The sequence below is a fragment of the Aethalodelphis obliquidens genome, unplaced genomic scaffold (genome assembly GCF_003676395.1).
Source record: "Aethalodelphis obliquidens isolate GAN/ISIS:26980383/991018 unplaced genomic scaffold, ASM367639v1 scaffold27, whole genome shotgun sequence".
Lineage (NCBI taxonomy): Eukaryota > Metazoa > Chordata > Mammalia > Artiodactyla > Delphinidae > Aethalodelphis > Aethalodelphis obliquidens.
Genome location: NW_020837971.1, coordinates 5,341,938 through 5,361,310, shown reverse-complemented (window position 1 = coordinate 5,361,310; position 19,373 = coordinate 5,341,938). Strand labels below are relative to the sequence as shown.

General features: G+C 35.2%; 1 protein-coding gene across 5 annotated transcripts in view; it reads right to left on the bottom strand.

Annotated features, from left to right (window-relative positions):
* The window catches only part of FAM185A (family with sequence similarity 185 member A), a 67,293-nt gene that overhangs the window by 21,850 nt on the left and 26,070 nt on the right, over positions 1–19,373 (bottom strand). For 4 of the 5 annotated variants that reach the window (XM_027123819.1, XM_027123818.1, XM_027123821.1 and 1 more), the window contains 2 exons: positions 18,224–18,265; positions 2,971–3,066 (listed from right to left, as the gene is read on the bottom strand). In XM_027123819.1, coding sequence (XP_026979620.1) covers positions 2,971–3,066; positions 18,224–18,265 — 138 coding nt within the window. The remainder of the gene's footprint in view (positions 1–2,970; positions 3,067–18,223; positions 18,266–19,373) is intronic. The other variant, XM_027123820.1, reaches the window with a different exon arrangement.

The window sequence follows — 19,373 nt, the reverse complement described above, 5'->3', positions numbered from 1 at the left end:
AGAGGCCTTTCCCATAAAACAGTAACCCCAACTCTGTGGACAAAGATGGTCAGGATGACATCCATTGTGAATGTTGTAAAGATTCCTTTTAGAAGGCATTTATTTATGGGTCTTTGTGTGCTTTCTAGTTTGGTTAACATCAGCTTAAGTTTCAGTAAATAATTCCACGTCTTCTCAGCCTTTCTAATGGGAGCTGGAAATCTGGGGTTAAGAATGATGAAGTTTCATATTTAGTACTCAAAAAGGGGGGAACAAAGCACATAAATACAATTGGTTTATCTTATTTAAAAAATAAATTGCTTTTCAGGGTTTAAATGTAAACTACTAACAGGAGTTGCCCATAAAAACAGATATGAGAGCTTTAGGAAAATACAAAACAGAAACAAACCTGGAAAATGTCAGGAGGAACAGAAGATACATGTTTTTTCTACCAAACATACTTTAAAAAGTAGAAAATAACAGATTTTAAAAACTTTTTCTAGGACATTACCTCTACATACATCAAATGTAATAATTTTATGAACATCTTTCTTTTCTGTTCTTAAATAAGGGATCTTAAATCTGTCAGAGTTTTTTTTTTTTTTTTTTTTTTGCGGTACGCAGGCCCCTCACTGCTGTGGCCCCTCCCACCGCGGAGCACAGGCTCCGGACATGCAGGCCCAGCGGCCATGGCCCACGGGCCCAGCCGCTCCGCGGCACGCGGGATCCTCCCGGACCGGGGGCACGAACCCGTGTCCCCTGCACCGGCAGGCGGACTCTCAACCACTGCGCCACCAGGGAAGCCCTGTCAGAGTTTTAAAAATGTTAAGCAATGCAGATAGTTCTATCCCCATCTCTCTCCACATCCTTAAAAAGCAAAAACTATCACTATTAAAACTCCATTCCTATTTATGAATGAAGAATTCTCATGACTTGAAAGCTTTCCCAAATGTCCCATCTCTAAGACTATCTTCTTTAGAAAGGAGAGCTCCTGTATGTCTTCAACCTCTTTTCACTTCAAAAACTGCTTCACGGTTATTGACATCAATACCATTTTTAAAAAATTAAAAAGTGAACTAATACTAACAACAGCATCATTAATTGAAGGGATACTATATATTAAGATTAGTGGCTTTATCAAGGACAATTTTTAAGTGGAAAAGTCAGTACTCAGAAGCAGTTCTGACTCTCAAGCCATAACACAGCCTTTCTGAATGAATGAATAAGGTCACTATGTTAAGTTTCATAGGAAGAGAGGAAACAAGCATTGTGACATTCTTTTTCACTTGGCAAAATGGCCATAGGAGCTGAAAGGACAGCCTAAGAGACTCAAGTAGCTGGCTCTTAAACCCTACAGCAAGACAGTGGCAGAGTTGGAAAGGATTCCAGATGTCTTTACTATTAAGCAGTAGAATCCTGAATAACTTTCCATCACTCCAGAAAGTTACTGTTCCCAAGTGTAGTGAGAATTAGAGACCTGAATTAAGACAGAAATCTTTGTTTCCAGTTATCTTTAAGCTCCTGCCAGTATCATGGTCCCAATAGGAGAAAACACAAAACTGTAATCCCAATCAAGTCTTGCAACATCATATGCTATTTCAATAAGTTACTGGAACAACAATCCAAATAATAGTTAAAAATAATTAAAGTGGATGAAGATTAGCAATGCTTTTTGTTTTACTTTTTTGCCCATCCATACAAAACAGGAAACAATTTTCATGTAAGAGCTGCTATTCAAAACTTTGTTTTTACTCTGTTACTAGTTACATTAAATGTAGTAATGTTTTTTCTCCTTGGGTCTTCATAATACAAGAAAGCAGTTATGTGACCTTTTTTTGACATTTACAAAATACCCTGAATAGTATTATTGAAGCTCTTAGAAATTTAGTGAGAACATAATATTATCCTATTTAAAAGGAAAAAAATATATGATCTTGAGAAATCAAAAAATACCTGTGTCTCAGCAATAACTTCAGTTTCAGACGTCTGCGTTTGTAGTTTTATTTTGACATTGACAAGAGAGCCTCACTGGGCAAAAAGCTATTAAAAAGTGTTAAAACTTTAAATTTTAAAGTATTTAAAATTTAAACTTTAAGGTTTAAAGTATTTAAACTTTGCCAACATGGCAAAGAAATTACTAACAGCAGGAACAACTGGTCTCTGTGGAGGTTTTTTCCCTGTTATACACATAGCCTTGTTCTGGCCCATATGCAAGAGCTTCCAGACTTTCTCTAAAACATTTTTTATACAGAGCTATGGTTCTTAACTTTCTGAACCCAGGTCACTTAAGCCACTATAGCCAAGCTACTCCAAGTACCCAAGTCACTTGCCAGCATGCACGTGTACATCTATGTGCATGCACGCACACAAAGACTTGTATATTCAGCCTTCAGATGATTAAAAAGTGTATAATTATTAATGAAAGACTTGGACTCTTAGAATAAGCTATTTGTATTAGAAATAAGACTACAGAAAGAGACACATCATAAGCCTGATACTACAAGAGACCAAGTCAATAATCACTTTAGAGGACCTTTTGGTGATACCTTTATTGCAAGATCACACTTTTAAAAGTATTACTCTAGAGTAATGGCCTGAGAAGGTCCTCTTACAAGTTAGCAGGAAAGCTTCCAAAAGAATGTATGAGAGCACTTTCCCTCCAAAGAATATTCTATTTCCGACATAAAACTAAACTGAAAAAACCCAAACACTAACACTAGAAAATTCCACAATAACAGTCAATAAATTACAACATTTTTGTTTGTATTACAAAAGGAAAGATAGTCTTCATGGCCATCTGCTCCAAAAGTTTCAAAGATCACTGGTCTAGAGGGCTAGTATTCCAGTCTTTAAATCGGGTTCGAACAGAGAAAAATTTTATTGAAATCTCTATGTCAGTGTAGATAAGATAATTTGACCATCTGTTTCCTGAACGTTACATAAAACCTTCCTTACACCATATGTCAAAATAAAACATTCTACTTGGCTAACCTTTATGGGATTTCAATTCCACTTTTCCCAGTTGGCTGACATAAACATCTATGGCACCCTGATAAGTCGAGGCACTTAGACATCCAGAAGACGAATCTAGGAGGAAGGAAGAACCATAAGCATAATCATCTTATTTGAGTAACTGAAATTATAAACTTGAATTAAAAGGCTCTACTTCAGCATTAGGATAAGGAGCTAAGAGTCCTGCAAGGTTTTGTATTTTCCTTATAACTATACCATCTTTTGCTTTAAAATGAAAACAGAATCAGCAATCTAGAAATCTACAGCTGGATAACTAATAAGAAAATCCCTACGCTTGTAGTAATCTCCAAAACTTAACTCTAAACATGTTTACTCTAAAACCTAATGTGTAGGAAGGACAGTACACAAGCAATGACAGCCAAGACCATTAAGCACCATTGATACATCTAGTTTATTATCAACTTTCAATATTTACTAAAGAACTCTATTTCACGTACAGTCACATATAAGTAGTAGCGAAGTTAACAAAAATCAAAACTCTTATATTTTCTCCTTTTAGCAAATTTGCTAGTACTAAAAAGTGCGGCTAATAGTGAAAGATTACTCTAGATAAGGTTTTGTTGCATTTCTTAGAGGGACAGAGATGGCGGGGAGGGAAGGAATGACCTGAAAAGTGGGTGAAGCTTGTTAATATCTAAATATTTCAAGTTTCTGGAATTGAACAGATTATCTTTAAGTCAGGGGAAGAAAATTACAATTAAGGTGGTCCTGATTTGACACTCAAATTTCCCTAGGTCAACAATCAACCCAGTTTTCAATCAGCCAACATTTCAAGTTCCAGGGAAAGCTGAGTCAGATAAACAAGAGAATTATGTTGAAGAGTCAGTGCTAGGTAGCTTCTCCTTTTTCCTCCTCTCCCACAGCAACAGAACTTTCAGTTCAATATTCTATCTGATTGCCCTGAAAAGAGCAAAGCATATTTTTTTAGAGAGATCTCTTAAAAAGCATATTTTATCAGGAGGTTTTATTACTTCAAAGTAGAAACCAAGTAGGGAGTATGGTGAAAATAATGCCAAAAATTACATTGTACTTTTTTGCAAAATGTGAAGCAAAAAACATTTGTACACTCACAAAGGAGCCAACATTCTTCTTTACAATAAATGTTAAATGACTGTAAACAAAGACAAAAACTTGCGAAGAAACTGTTTAAATTTAACTTCAAGATAATTTATCTCTAACCTATAATCAAAATGCCATTTATCAGATCCAGTGTATTTAATTTTTAAGTGTCAAAACCGAACACTGAAGCTGGGAAGTTAAGTCACTGGATATAAATGACAGAACAGCTGGACAAGGATGAATATTTCTCTTCTCAGGCACCAAGAGAAACTCCTTTAAAAATCTCTTACTACATCCTAAATAAGTCAAGTAAATATATATTACAGTAAAATAATGTGAACTACAAAGTGTCTATTATCCCAAATTGAACAAAGTAAAATATTTGAAACAACAGTTTAATTTCTTGCTTTCTCTAGGGGGAAAAAACCCACAAGATTTTTATATGGTTCATAAACAATACTTTTTATTTCTTTTCCCCTTCACATGGGACATAAACAACACCTAAATAATTATATCCTAAGCCACTAATTAATTACATCCTCATGTTATCGGTCTTGAGTTCTAATCATGGCCCATAAACAACACCTAAATAATTATATCCTAAGCCACTAATTAATTACATCCTCATGTTATCGGTCTTGAGCTCTAATCATGGACCATCCACTGGAGGCTGTCAAAAAAATTAAAACTCAAGATGTGTTTTCAAAAGAGAAAGCAAACGTGGTATTTTAAAAGCTATGTAGCAAGACAAATACTAATTTTCTTTTGTATTCTATAATACAAATGATTGGAAAGAAAAATTACTTATCAAGAGTCAAATTAAGGCTTCATTCACAGAATTTCATTTTTCGGAGACTCACAAAACAGAAAAATTCTATTATAGCTCTTGGAGGAAGACTTAAGGGAAATATGCATTAGAGATTAAGAAGTAAACAGAAAATTATTAGTCCAGACAGTGACTGGAATAAACTCCTACAGAGAGTTTTCTATCACCACAATTTTGGACAAAGATTTTGTTCATCTGACAGAGACCACTGAGTTTCCCTGGAAAATTACACAGACAAAAGAGAAAAACTGATGTCAACTACCAGCTAAAACTATATATAACCAAATAAATAGATATTTGTGATATATACTCTGCTATTAAGCAAAGAATAACAGCTAAGCTCAAAAGGCTAAAATTCCAAACTTTTCTATTTTCCTTCAGATAAAGGGAGAATTCTCTTGAAATTGTTCAAGCATGTTCAGAAAATTCTTCTGCATTTTTATAATTTCACCTCAAGTGTCAACATGTAGATAACTAAGGAACAGCAACACAAAAGATATCTCTTGATTTCTGCAACTTGATTCCTACACTTCCAAAGCTACACTAATTGCAAGAACAAGGAACAAATTTTATATATAGGATGTAAAGGATTTGCAAAGGCAGAATTTTAAGGTCACTTCAAGGAAAGTTTTCTAAATTAATGTCCTGCTTAGGTATTCTATGTTAGGGAGATAGCATATAGGAGGCTGGGCTTATGAGAGACACACAAGGCAACCCCTACTGCTCCCCACACCCCCCAGAAAAACCTATGAAGATATTCTTTTTTAAAAGATATAATTACCAGTATACAGCTTTGGGCAGTGCCTTCCAAAAGAGGCAACATAGGGCAGGGAAAGTAAAGCCGGGTGAGCAACTTCTGTTCCACCATTATCTACTATCAAGCTCTGCTTTCTCCTGTTGACTTTTTTTAAATGGAAGATGACCAGGTATTCCAGAAGAAGATATTATTTTTAAAAAATATGAGTCTAGGTAAAATCAGGGTTTTGATATACATAATCAAAATTTTTATAGCACTTCAGCTTCTAAGAGACCTCTATATGTATTATGGAAATTAGGAAGAACAGGGATGTAGGTTAGAATGTATTTACAAAATCCAAGTGACTGATGAGATTACCTAAGAAGCTAATCAATTATATTATCTAAACTAGAATTAAAGAACGATAATTACACATATTCTTCTTAAAGGAATCATGGAGATGACACAATCCATTTTCCTGAAATCAGATAGTATAATACCTAAATCACCTCTAGTCTCATAGTATTCCAATTTGATACTATTATATGGCCTTTTCTCTATATCCATTCCAGTATTTTGAAGCCTCTGCTAATCTAACAAATTTCCCTCTCAGGTACCTAAATCACTTTTTGTTTCTTTGTAATTGTTTTACTTCTACTGATCTCAATTTCTCAAAATCCAAGTTACTCAATTGACTTTAATTAGGGTGTCATGATTTGCAGAGTTGCCTTCAACTTTCTCCAGCAGATCTTTTACTCTAAGGAAAACACAAACCAATCAATCAAGAAATTTCAAATAAACATTACCCACTTGTCATCTTTGGGATTAAGGCATCAAACCCCAAATTTCTCCAGATTCATAACAACAATGGTTTTTAGACTCTACAGCAGGGTCGCCAAATTAGAGCCCCCTCTTGTTTTTCTTAATAAAGTATTATTGTAACACAGACACAACTATTAGTTCCTATATTGTCAATGGCTGCTTTCATGTTAAAGTGAGAGAGGTCCATAGTACAGATAGACCGTGTGGCTCACAAAGTTTAAAAATTTTACTATCTGGCCTTTTATAGATAAAATCTGCTGCTCCTAGAGCAAAACATTTTGTTTTGAGTTTTTCCCCCAAAAAAACCAAAATGTAAAATTTGATTCTATTTAAGACAAAGAGATTTACGAATGAAACCCGCCCTTTTTTCTAAGGCTTCAGTAATGTACACAGATAGGTATACAATTCTTGCTTATAGAAATGAAAAAAGTTGTTGTCTTAAGGTAGTTCAAGCTTTTCATTGACCTGATTGCTTACTGTTTTCTAGGGGTAATAGAGTTGCTTCCATCCAATTTACTAAAGTGAGAAATAGCACATCACCAAGTAGATAACTAGGACTTTGCTGACTTGCTTAAATATTATGTCAACTTTCTGTTTATTTGTTTAACCTCTTAAGCAGTATGCTATTATTAAACAAAAAATTTAGCAATGTTTTTTGACTTATGAAAGAGCTCGAATGGGTTCTTGAAAAATTGTATGGCATCTCCTGACCCAGTTGTCAGCAGAAATGGGACGTATTCCCACAAATCAGTGACTTAGGTCCAGATATATTCAAAGGAAGAAACCTATCACAGGATCTAAACAGCTTTGATTTCTATATAAATGTTGGATGATTTCTGCTGTGCTCCTCTCTCACTTCTTCTCCCATTCTCTTTTCCTCCCTTCTTTTTCTGAATTAATGCTTGATAAGAAAAAATACATAATATTTTGAAATGATAATACAATGTTTTATTCTTTTTTATTCATTTAATAAAATGTCAGGAATGTCTTTCTATATTGTATACTATAGAGCTAGGTTATTGTTATTGTTAAAGGCTGAGTAATATTCACTTTATGAATGTACCATACTATAATTATTCTCTTACTGGGAACAACTTAAAATGTATACTCTCTTTTGCTATCATAAACAAAGAGATAAATGCCCTCATGCGTATATCTTTATATCCTTACCAGATTTTTCCTTGAGATAAAGTTCTAAAAGAGGAAGTGCTAGAGCAAAGCAAATGTAGATACTTCCAATCCTGATATATGTTTCCAAACTGACCTACAAAATGGTTGATCAATTCATACTTGAACTAACAACTGATAGGAATCTCTGTTTCACCATAACTTTCTCAACAATGGATATTATCAATGTTTTAAATCATGACTGTTTATATTTAGATGTTTTGGATTAGCAGTAAGGTGGAACAACATTGTACATGTATATGGACTATTTCTCCTGTGAACTGCTTGTTCATGTTTATCCATGTTCCCATCCCACTGATTGTTCCTTTTCTTCTCATTTGTCGTACGTACATATGGATGGAGATTTTATATATATGTATCAGATATCTTTCTAGTTTGTTATCTGTCTTTTATTCTGGTTTATATATATATATATATATATTTTTTTTTTTTTTTTGCGGTATGCGGGCCTCTTACTGTTGTGGCCTCTCCCGTTGCGGAGCACAGGCTCCGGACGCACAGGCTCAGTGGCCATGGCTCACGGGCCCAGCCGCTCCGCAGCATGTGGGATCCTCCCGGACCGGGGCACAAACCCGTGTCCCCTGCATCGGCAGGCAGACTCCCAACCACTGCGCCACCAGAGAAGCCCTCTGGTTTATATTTTATTCATACAGAAAAAAAAAATCAATCAACTCAGAATTATATACCTAATGATAATATTCTTCCAAAAAGAAGGCAAAATGAAGACTTTTTTTTTTTTTTTTTGCTGTATGTGGGCCTCTCACTGTTGTGGCCTCTCCTGTTGTGGAGCACAGGCTCCAGATGCGCAGGCTCAGAAGCCATGGCTCACAGGCCCAGCTGCTCCGCAGCATGTGGGATCTTCCCGGACCGGGGCACGAACCCGCATCCCCTGCATCGGCAGGCAGACTCTCAATCACTGCGCCACCAGGGAAGCCCCAAAATGAAGACGTTTTTGATGAGAGAAAACAAGAGAATTTATTGCCAGCAGACTTGGACTGACTATAAGAAATGCTAAGGAAATGATACCACTTGTAAAATCATATTTTCAGGAAGAATAGAGAGCACTGGAAATGGTAAATATCTAGATAAATATAAAATATTACTTTCCTCTCTTTTAAGTTCTTTAAAATACATATAACAATATAAAGTAAAAGTCTTATCAATGAATCAATATTAAGTGATCTATAATATATGTAGATATAAGATAGCCTATACTATAAAGAACAAGAACAGGTAAATGGATCTATCTGGTTGCAAGTCTTGTGCATTTTATATGAAGTGGCATAATATTAATTCTAAATAGACTGAGAAAGGTTAAATTTCTATATTGAAATCACTGGAAACTCCGATAAAAAATGCAAAAAGGTATAGCTAAAAAGTCAAAAGGAAAATTAAAATGGAATTTTGAAAAATATCCAATTAATGCAAAAGAAGTCAAAAAAAGGGAGGAAGAAAGAAACAAAAATAGAAGGGACAAAATAAAATAAATAACAAAATGGTAGACCAATACCCAACCATAACAATAATCATATTAAATGCTAATAGACTACACACTCCAATTAAAAGACAGAGAATTCTAGGGACTTCCCTGGTGGCACAGTGGTTAAGAATCCACCTGCCAATGCATGGAACATGAGTTCGATCCCTGGTCTGGGAAGATCCCACATGCTGCAGAGCAACTAAGCCTGTGCGCCGCAACTACTGAGCCTGCGCTCTAGAGCCCACGAGCCACAACTACTGAGCCCGCGAACCACAACTACTAAAGCCCGCATGCCTAGAGCCCATGCTCCGCAACAAGAGAAGCCACCACAGTGAGAAGCCTGTACACCACATCAAAGAGTAGCCCCAGCTCACCGCAACTGGAGAAAGCCCGCACACAGCAACGAAGACCCAACACAGCCAAAAATAAATTAATTTAAAAAAATTTTTAAAAAAGACAGAATTCTAAAAAATGAATTTAAAAAAAGCAAGTTCCAACCATATGCTATGTATAAAAGATGCTTTTTTAAGCATAAAGACCGATTGAGAGTTAATGGACAGAAAAAGATACACCACACTAACATTTAGCATAAGGTGGCAAGAGTGCCTTTATTATTATTAACATTAAGCATAAGAAGGAAAGAGTGCCTTTATTATGATTAGACAAAGTAGATTCAAGACAACAAATATTACCTAAGATAAAGGAAGACATTTTATAATGACAAAAGGTTTAATTCACCAGGAAGACATAACAATCATGAATACGTATGTACCTAAATAACAGAGATTCAAAAGCCAAACGTAAAGCTGACAGAATTAGTTGAAAACTTTAACCCCTTCTCTCAGCAACTGACACAACAACTAGAACAACAACAAAAAAATCATTGCATTACACATCATTTTAAGGGCATGTAGCACTAGGCTAGAACCACAGGCCGGATGATAAAATAAATCATAATAAATGTAAGACAACTGAAATCACACAGAGTATGTTCTCTAACCAGAATGAAATTTAATTAGAAATCAATAAAAACAAAAGATCTAGAAAAATCTTAAATATATGAAAATTAAACAAGAGACTTGTACAGACCAAAGATGAAATCACAAGCAAAATTTAAAATCTTTTAAAATGAATAATAATGAAAAATGCAACATTCCAAAATTTGGGGGACGCACTGCTTAAAAGAACTTATCATTTAAAAACTAATATTAACAAAATCTAAAATCAATGACCTAACATTTTACCTGAAGAGGCTAGAGAAGAGCAAAGGAAATTCAAGGTAAATAAAAGGAAGAACAAAATAAAGAGCAAAAATCAATAAATTAGAAAACAAACAACAGAGAAATTAACCAAGTAAAAAGTTGGTTCTTTGAAAAGATCAACAAAATTGATAAAGTCTAGCCTCATTAATCAGGAAAAAGAGAATATAAATATCAATATCAGGAATGAAACAGGGGTTATCAGTATAGATCCTATAGACATAAAAATGAGTATAAGGGAATACTATGAACATTATGTGAACAAATTGACAATTTAATGAAATAGACAAACCCCTTCAAAATACCACTTACCAAAATGTAATACCAGATAAAACAGAAATAGAATAACAGAATATCTATTAACAAAATTTAATTCATTATCAACAACATTCCTATTTGCAAGGAAGGTTTCACTGGTGAATTCTATCTAATATTTAAGGAAGAAATTATACCAATCTTACATAAATTTAGAAAAGAGAAAGGAGGGAATCTATTCAACTTCATTTTATAAGGACAGCATAATCCTAATAGCAAAACCTACAGAGATTTTACAAAATAAAAAATTACAGATCAACATTCATCATAAACATGAATGCAAAAATCCTTGACAAAATATTAGCAACCCAAACCCAACAATGTATAAAAAGGATAATAAATCATGATTAGGTACGGTTTATCCCAGGAGCACAAGGTTGGTTAACATGCAAAAATCAATGTAGTTGATCATATTAATAGAGTAAAAACAGAATAAAACATGCAATCATTTCAATAAATACAGAAAATGCATTTGACAAAATTCAACAACCATTCATGATCAAAGAAAAGAAAAAAACTTTCAGAAAACTAATAATAAAAAAGAATTTCCTCAGTCTGGTAAAGAACATCTAGAAAAAGCCTGTATAGCTAACATCATACCTAAAAGGTAAAACAATGAATGCATTCCCCCTAATATTGTATACTAGGATTGGGAACAAGAGTAAGGAATCCTACTTTCACCACTACTATTCAATATCGTACTGAAGAACCTAGCCAAAAAAAAAAAGGAACACAGATTGGAAAGAAAGAGGTAAAACTGTATTAATTTGCAAATGGAGTGACTGCCTACATAGAAAAGAATTCTGGATTCTAAAAAATACACTATTAGGACAAATAAATAAATTTAGCAAGGTCACAAGATATATGGTACATGTATAAAAATCAATTGTATTTTGTATATACCAGCAGCAGACCATTAGAAAAAGAAATTTTCTAAAATTCCATTTATAATAGGGTCAAAAACAAATAGATTTAACAAAAGATGTGTCAGACCTCTACATTGGAAACTACAAAACAAGATGACAGAAATTAAAGATATATATAAATGAAGAATTACACTATGTTCATGAATTGAAAGACTCAATTTTTGTGAGTGTCTCCTCTCTCCAAACTGATTCCAAATATAATTGCAACTGGATTTTTGGTAAAAAATTGGTAAAAAATTTTTGGTAAAAAATTGACTAGCTAATCTTAAATTTTATATAGAAAATCAAATTCAAAACACTTTTAAAGAAGAACAGGGACTTCCCTGGTGACACAGTGGTTAAGAATCTGTCTGCCAATGCAGGGCACACGGGTTCGATCCCTGGTCCGGGAAGATCCCACATGCCATGGAGCAACTAAGCCTGTGCACCACAACTAATGAACCAGTGCTCTAGAGCCCACGAGCCACAACTACTGAAGCCCGTGCACCTAGAGCCTGTGCTCCACAGCAAGAGAAGCCACTGCAATAAGAAGCCCACTCACTGCAAGAAAGAGTAGCCCCCGCTCATCGCAACTAGAGAAAGCCCGTAGACAGCAGTGAAGACCCAACGCAGCCAAAAGTAAATAAATAAAATAAATTTAAAAAACGAAGAAGAACAAATTTGGAAAACTACCTATTTTAGAGACTTACTATTTTTTTTATTTTATTGAAGTACAGTTGATTTACAATGTTGTGTTAATTTCTGCTGTCAAGTGACTCAGTTATACATATATATATATTCTTTTTCATATTCTTTTCCATTATGGCTTATCACAGGTTACTGAATATAATTCTCTGTACTATACAGTAGGACCTTGTTTATCCATCCTATATATACTAGTTTGCATCTGCTAATCCCAAAGAGATTTACTGTTATAAAGCTACAATAATCAAGACAGTGTGGTACTAGCCTAAGAACTGGCAAATAGATCAATGAAACAGGAGAGACAGAACAGAAATAGATCCATACTTACACAGTCATTTGATTTCAGACAAAGATGTGGAAGTAATCCATTGGAGAAAGGAAGTTTTTTCAACAAATGGTGATGTAAAACTAGGTATTCATATGGGAAAAAATGAATCTTGATTCCTAACTCACAACAAATACGAAAATCAGAGATGGATCAAAGGTAAAAGCAACAATTTTAAAGCTGTTAAAAGAAACAAAGGATAACAGCTTCATGATTGAAGGCAGACAAAAGATTTCTAAGGACACAAAAAGCAATAACCATAAAAATAACTGGTAAATTAGACTTCATCAAAATGGAAATCTTCTCATCAAAATACACTGTTAAGAAAATAATCAGGCAAGCCAAAGACTGAGAGAAAATACAGAAAAACAATATCTGGCAACGGACTTGTTCCTAGGATATATAAAGAACTCCTACAATTCAATAATAAAAAGAAATAACCCAATGGAAAAAATAAATGGGCAAAAGATCTGAACAAAACTTCACAAAAGATACACTAATGACCAATATGCACATGAAAAAGTGCTGAAGGATGGACCTAGAGATTATCATACTAAGGGAAGTAAGTCAGTGTTGGGAAAACTAGTAAAATGGTCTTCTTCAGGCTTCAGAGGCAGAAGCAGGCCTCTGATCAACCTGTGACCCTGCCTGGACTGCATGCCTGCTTGCACACCTAACAACTGCTGCTAGCAAGTCAAGCAGCACTTACGATAAGAAAGGGAATGGGTCTTGGAATTTCTTGAGCCCTGGGGACCTGGCCAGTCCCCTGGGGTCTGGAAAATCTTGTGACTCACATGATGAAATTAACAGCATCGTTACAACTGAACCAGAGCTGAATTTTTGAGCAAAAACTGCTAATAGTTTGCTGCCTTTAATTATAAACAGAAGCCCCCAGAACTCCAATCTGAAGTCTCACCTGTGTGATGCACGTACCACCCAGGACCCTTGCCAACTGGGGCTCCAGATTGCTGTTACTTGGGACTTCCCAGCTGCTGTCTGGATCTGGAAGTAGGTGTTGGCCCAGTTCGGTGATGTAAATACCCTGTAACGTTTTTCTAATATTCTTATTCTTCTCCTTCTAATGATTTTATATTAAAATTAAGTTAAATCACCTCTCATTAAAGAATTGATTAAAACTTTGTGTGAGACGAGTGGTTTTTTTGGCAGCGAATCCAATGAACCTTAAAACCGAAAGCAGGCTTTTGGCAAAACAGTCAGAGAAAGACAACATATGATATCACTTTATGTAGAAACTAAAATATGATACAAATGAACTTATTTACAAAGCAGACTCACAGACTTAAGATTACCAAGCGGGAAACGGGGGGGAGGGATAAATTAGGAGTTTGGAATGAGCAGATACAAACTACTATACATAAAATAGATAAAACTATATAGCACAGGGAACTATATTCACTATCTTGTAATAACCTCTAATGAAAAAAGAATATGAAAAAATATATATGTATAATTGAATCACTTTGCTGTACACCACAAACACAACATTGTAAATCAACTATACTTCAAAAAAAAAAAAAAGTGCTGAACACCATTAGCCATTAGGGAAATGTAAATTAATACCAGAGATATACTACTATCCACATGCCAGAATGGGTAAAAACAGAAAGACTGACAATAATATATGTTGGTAAGGATATGGAGCAACTAGAATTCTCATACACTGTAGAAGAAAATGTAAAATGGAACTTTAGGAAAAGTCTGGTAGTTCATCATAAAACTAAACATAAACATACCTACTCAAACCAGCAATTCTCCTTTTTAAAAATTATTTTACTTGGTATTTTAGAATTTAATCCATATTTTATTGTCACCCCCTCACCTGCCCCCTTCATTTATTTATTTGGCCACGCCGTGTGGCTTGCAGGATCTTAGTTCCCCGACCAGGGATTGAATGCAGGCCCTCAACAGTGAAAGCGTGGAGTCCTAACCACTGGACCACCAGGGAATTCCCTCAAACCAGCAATTCTATTCCTAGGTATTAAGAAGGAAAAAAAAATACATATATATATATGTGTGTATGTGTGATATATACACACATATATATTATATATACACATATAAATAAAATAAATATATATATACGTACATATATACACACATGTAAAATAAATACATACACACAACATGGGATTGAACTGCACAGGTCCACTTATACATGATTTCTTTCACTAAATACATACTACAGTACTACACAATCTAAGGTGGGCTGAATCCGTAGATGGAGAATCACAGATGCAGAAGGCCAACTGCAAAGTTATATGTGGATTTTTGACTGCAGGGAGGGTTGAAACAACTCCTGCACTGTTCAAGGGTCAATTATATATATATAATATATATATATATAATATATATATAAAAATAAATATATATATAAAATCTCCATATCCATAAAATAACTTGTCTAAGAATGTTCATAGCAGCTTTATTTACAATTGCCAAAAACTAGAAACAGCTCAGGTAGCCACCAACAGGAGAATGGATAAACAAACTAAGCTTTCTAGTCACCTGCTTCCACGTTGGCACCCCTCTGATACAACAACTAGGTTGTTCTCTTTAAATACAAAGTGTATTTAAATACACCCTGCTACCACCCTGTTGTAGTTGGAATAAAGTCCCAACTCCTACCACATCTACAAGGCCCTGTGATCTAGCTCTCACTTACCTCACCTCACACCATTTTCTCCAGAAGTCTCCCTTCTATATCTCAAAAATTATAAACTAATTCCATTTTAAGGGCTTGCACTGGCTGTCCTCTATCTGGGCAGCTGTGCATCCAGAATTTTACATGCCTCTTTCCCATTACTCTGGGCTTAATTCAAATATCTCTTCTCCAGACCCTCCCTGATTGCTAAACTAAGTAGCTTTCTTTTCCCCTCTCTCTATCCCATTACCCTCTCTTATTTATTCATTGTACTATGTGAAATTATCTTTTGTTATTTACATACCGACTGTTTTTTTTTCTCAGCCCGAAGGTGAGCATAAAGACATCTTGTTGACCAACATATTCCTCAGTACCTAAACAAGTTCCTATTATAAAGCAGGCACTCAGTAAATATATGTCGACTAGTTATTGCCATATTCAGGGTTGTCTTCAAATGCTAACACAATCTTAAGATCAATATAAACAGTGACATAGTTTATACTTTCTTCCAAAGTCTTAATAGAGACATTCAAAGAATTAAAGGAATTTAAGAAATGAACACTTCCCTTATTATTAAGGTTAAACATTGAATGACTACCATGCATTGGGCTGTGCTTTACATCATTTAATTTCTCAAAAACCTTGGGCTATATGGGTGGTAACCATGTATAAAAATGCAAATTCAGAGAGATTTAGTAATTTTTTCAAAGCCACACAGCTAACATGTGGTAGGACCAAAATTCACAGTCTTCTAAAGTCCATGCTTTTCCACACTATCACAGATCATGATAACTTAATAAATGCATACTTTTTCTCTTATTTTAAAAGATTCTTCCAAAATAGGACTCAAAATTTATCAATGACGTTTACAAAATTAGAAATTCAACCTTTATTTACCTTCACTTATTTGGAATTTTTAAGAGCAACCTAAAGCCACAGATGCCATTTATGTTTCACTGAAGAAAATTATAAAGGCTCATTAAATACTTCTATAATTGTGGTCAGTTATACTTCTTAACACTGAGCTCAGGTAATTTTCTCTGAATGAACAGAGATTTATTTAAGAAAAATAAAACACTTTGCCTTAAAATCTCTCTAATACTTAATAGTGGGAAAAGGGGAAAGTTTATAGGGGAATTCATAATGTTAATCAATTATACAGAGTGCAAAACCATCTTCAAAGATGTAAATTACTGATCATTTCATCCTTGCTATTACTATTCTTTTTCAGTTTGGATAAATAACCCATTTGTTTCCAGTTTTAGAGAGAATGGTTTTCCCTTTACGTTCCCACAATTCCATCCAACAATAATACTAGCATTATCGTATTATATTAGATTTTAAGTATTCCTCAAATTCACATCTGCCTAAAGGGCCTGCTAGTGGGTAATGAAACTTCTTATGCCTCCCAATTTGGAATATTCCCCTTCTTTTTCCTCCTTCCCTACTGCTACAAACTCCACCCGTGTCTAGGACTTTCTCTCCTCAGCTAGCTCAGCTTCTCACTAGTGTACCTTTTTTTCACCCTAGAAACTTCCCTTACTATCCCCAGATGTACCCTCTGATGAAATGGCCTGAAGAGTCAGCAGTGAATTTTGCTTTCTCACTGGAAAACAGGTAAATCCTGTCATGTTTTAGTTAAAATGATTTATAATCATCACTTAGGAAGCCTTTATCTTCTATTTATCCCTCACGGAACATAAAAGTTATAATGTCTAGAAAACTTAAAAAAGGATGTGCACTCTAAGCCAGAGAATCCAGAAGGAATGATAGTGAAAAGGACTGTTGGGTATATTCACTATTTCAGTCAGCACAAAGAAAAAGCAAATGTCAAATGTCAAAAAGGACAAAACCAGGAGGCCTGGCATTCACACTGGCAATAAGCCACAGCTGCTCAATAAAGAGGGAGCTTCCCATCCCCAAATCCCCACCCTCTAAGGCCTAGAAAACCACCACCACTCTTAGAGCTCACAGTGTTCCTTCACCCAACAGGCAAGCAGGTGCTATTTGGGTTAGAGAAAAGCTCTGTCTAAACTATCTGGAAGAGACTTCCCCGGTGGCGCAGTGGTTAACAATCCGCCTGCCAGTGTGGGGGACATGGGTTCGATCCCTGGTCCGGGAAAATCCCACATGCCACGGAGCAACTATGCCCATGCAACACAAACTGAGCCTGCGCTCTAGAGCCCGCGAACCACAACTACTGAAGCCAGCGCACCTAAAGCCCGTGCTAGAGACCGTGCTGCGCAAACAAGAGAAGCCACCGCAATGAGAAGCCCGCACACCGCAACGAAGAGTAGCCCCCGCTCACCGCAGCTAGAGAAAGCCCACGTGCAGCAACGAAGAACCAACGCAGCCAAAAACAAACAAACAAACAAACAATCTGGAAATGTGAACTTTTGCTCCCACAGGCACAGCATCACATGTGGTGATTAGGTCTAAAGTACCACTAGCCACTATTAGTTCTGGCCTAGGATTAGAACAATTACTATAATTTAAATGGCTATTATTTATCGAGTATTTAAGCATATGTCAGACACTGTGCCTCATTTAATCCTTACAAGAACCCCATACGATAGGTACTTACTGTTATTTCTATTTTTTTCAGATGTGTAAGCTGAGGTACAGAGAAGTTAGGTAATTTGCCCATGTGTAGAAAGTGGTGAAATCAGAATTCTAACAGTATTCTGATTGATACCAAACCTATAATTATACAGTATTTATAGGATGATGAACCAATGAACTTGCAGAAATAATTTCACATATTCCTATACTGGGTCTGCCTATATTTGACTAGGCAGAATCCTAATAGGTATATTTGGATCCTATTAGGTTCATCAGCTAAACTGTAGACTTTATTTACTCTAATTAAATATCACAAATATAGCTATTTTAAAAAGCACACAAAATTTACCAACCGCTTAGCACATACCTACTGTGATGTTACCCATCTTGCTTTGTAATGTTATATTACCTGTAAAAGAGAAAAAGGCAACTTTATACATTAGGGATAATCTAAAAAGGAACTGTGTTAATGGTATCCTAAAACATGGTTAGATACCCACAACGTTATTTAATAACATTGTTATTATTGTTGGCAATTTTTCTCAGATCACAAACCTAGTGAGAGATTCAGTTGCAACTCGAAAATAAACAGATTTAGGTAACTATACAAATTCCCTTCCTCCACCCCACCTTAATCTTTTATAGCATAACTAAAAAACAAACCCCCATACTTTCCAGGAAACATGGAAGAAAAATAATGATTCTTCTAAAACCCTAAAATGAAAAAATTACTTAAATGTGCTCAATACTCATTTTCAATCTAAACATCACAAAATTTATCAGACCACACAAAGACAAGTTTTGAACCAAATAACACTAAAATAATCCATGGAAAAAAGTAATTACTATTATTTTTCAGGCCAGTTTGGCATGTCTATCTGTTAGATTAAAGTGGTTTCTGTGCCAAGAGTTTAAAAGTTTTGAGGCAGTAATAATGAAAACACTGAAATATGACCAACAAAGAAAAAAATCTTAAAATATTTCCACCTTTCAATGAAAATACATTTTCCAGGATACATATAGGATATTACAACCATTCTTCCCAGCCCCTTCCTCCAATACCAAAAACAGTAGGATTTTTCTTCATATGTGTTTGCATGTATAATTACTCCTAGAGTCATACTACCTATATTTACTGCACTGAAAGTGTAGGCAATATTATCTCTTCTACCATAATTCCAAAACTACAGTAAGAAGTAAAGGAATAACTTATCTCAGAATTAATCTAGAGTAAGTGAAATCACTTACTTCATTTCATGCATCTTGTAAATACTGACATGTATCAGTACCCGGGGAAAAGAAAAAAAAGGCACTTGATTCATTTGTCCAAAGTCAAATGTGCTCTAAAAGTTTTATATTCCATCATACTTCATGTGAATATATGAATAAAATTGGGCTTGTGTGGGCTTCCCTGGTGGCGCAGTGGTTGAGAGTCCGCCTGCCGATGCAGGGGACACGGGTTTGTGCCCTGGTCCGGGAGGATCCCACGTGCCACAGAGCTGCTGGGCCCATGAGCC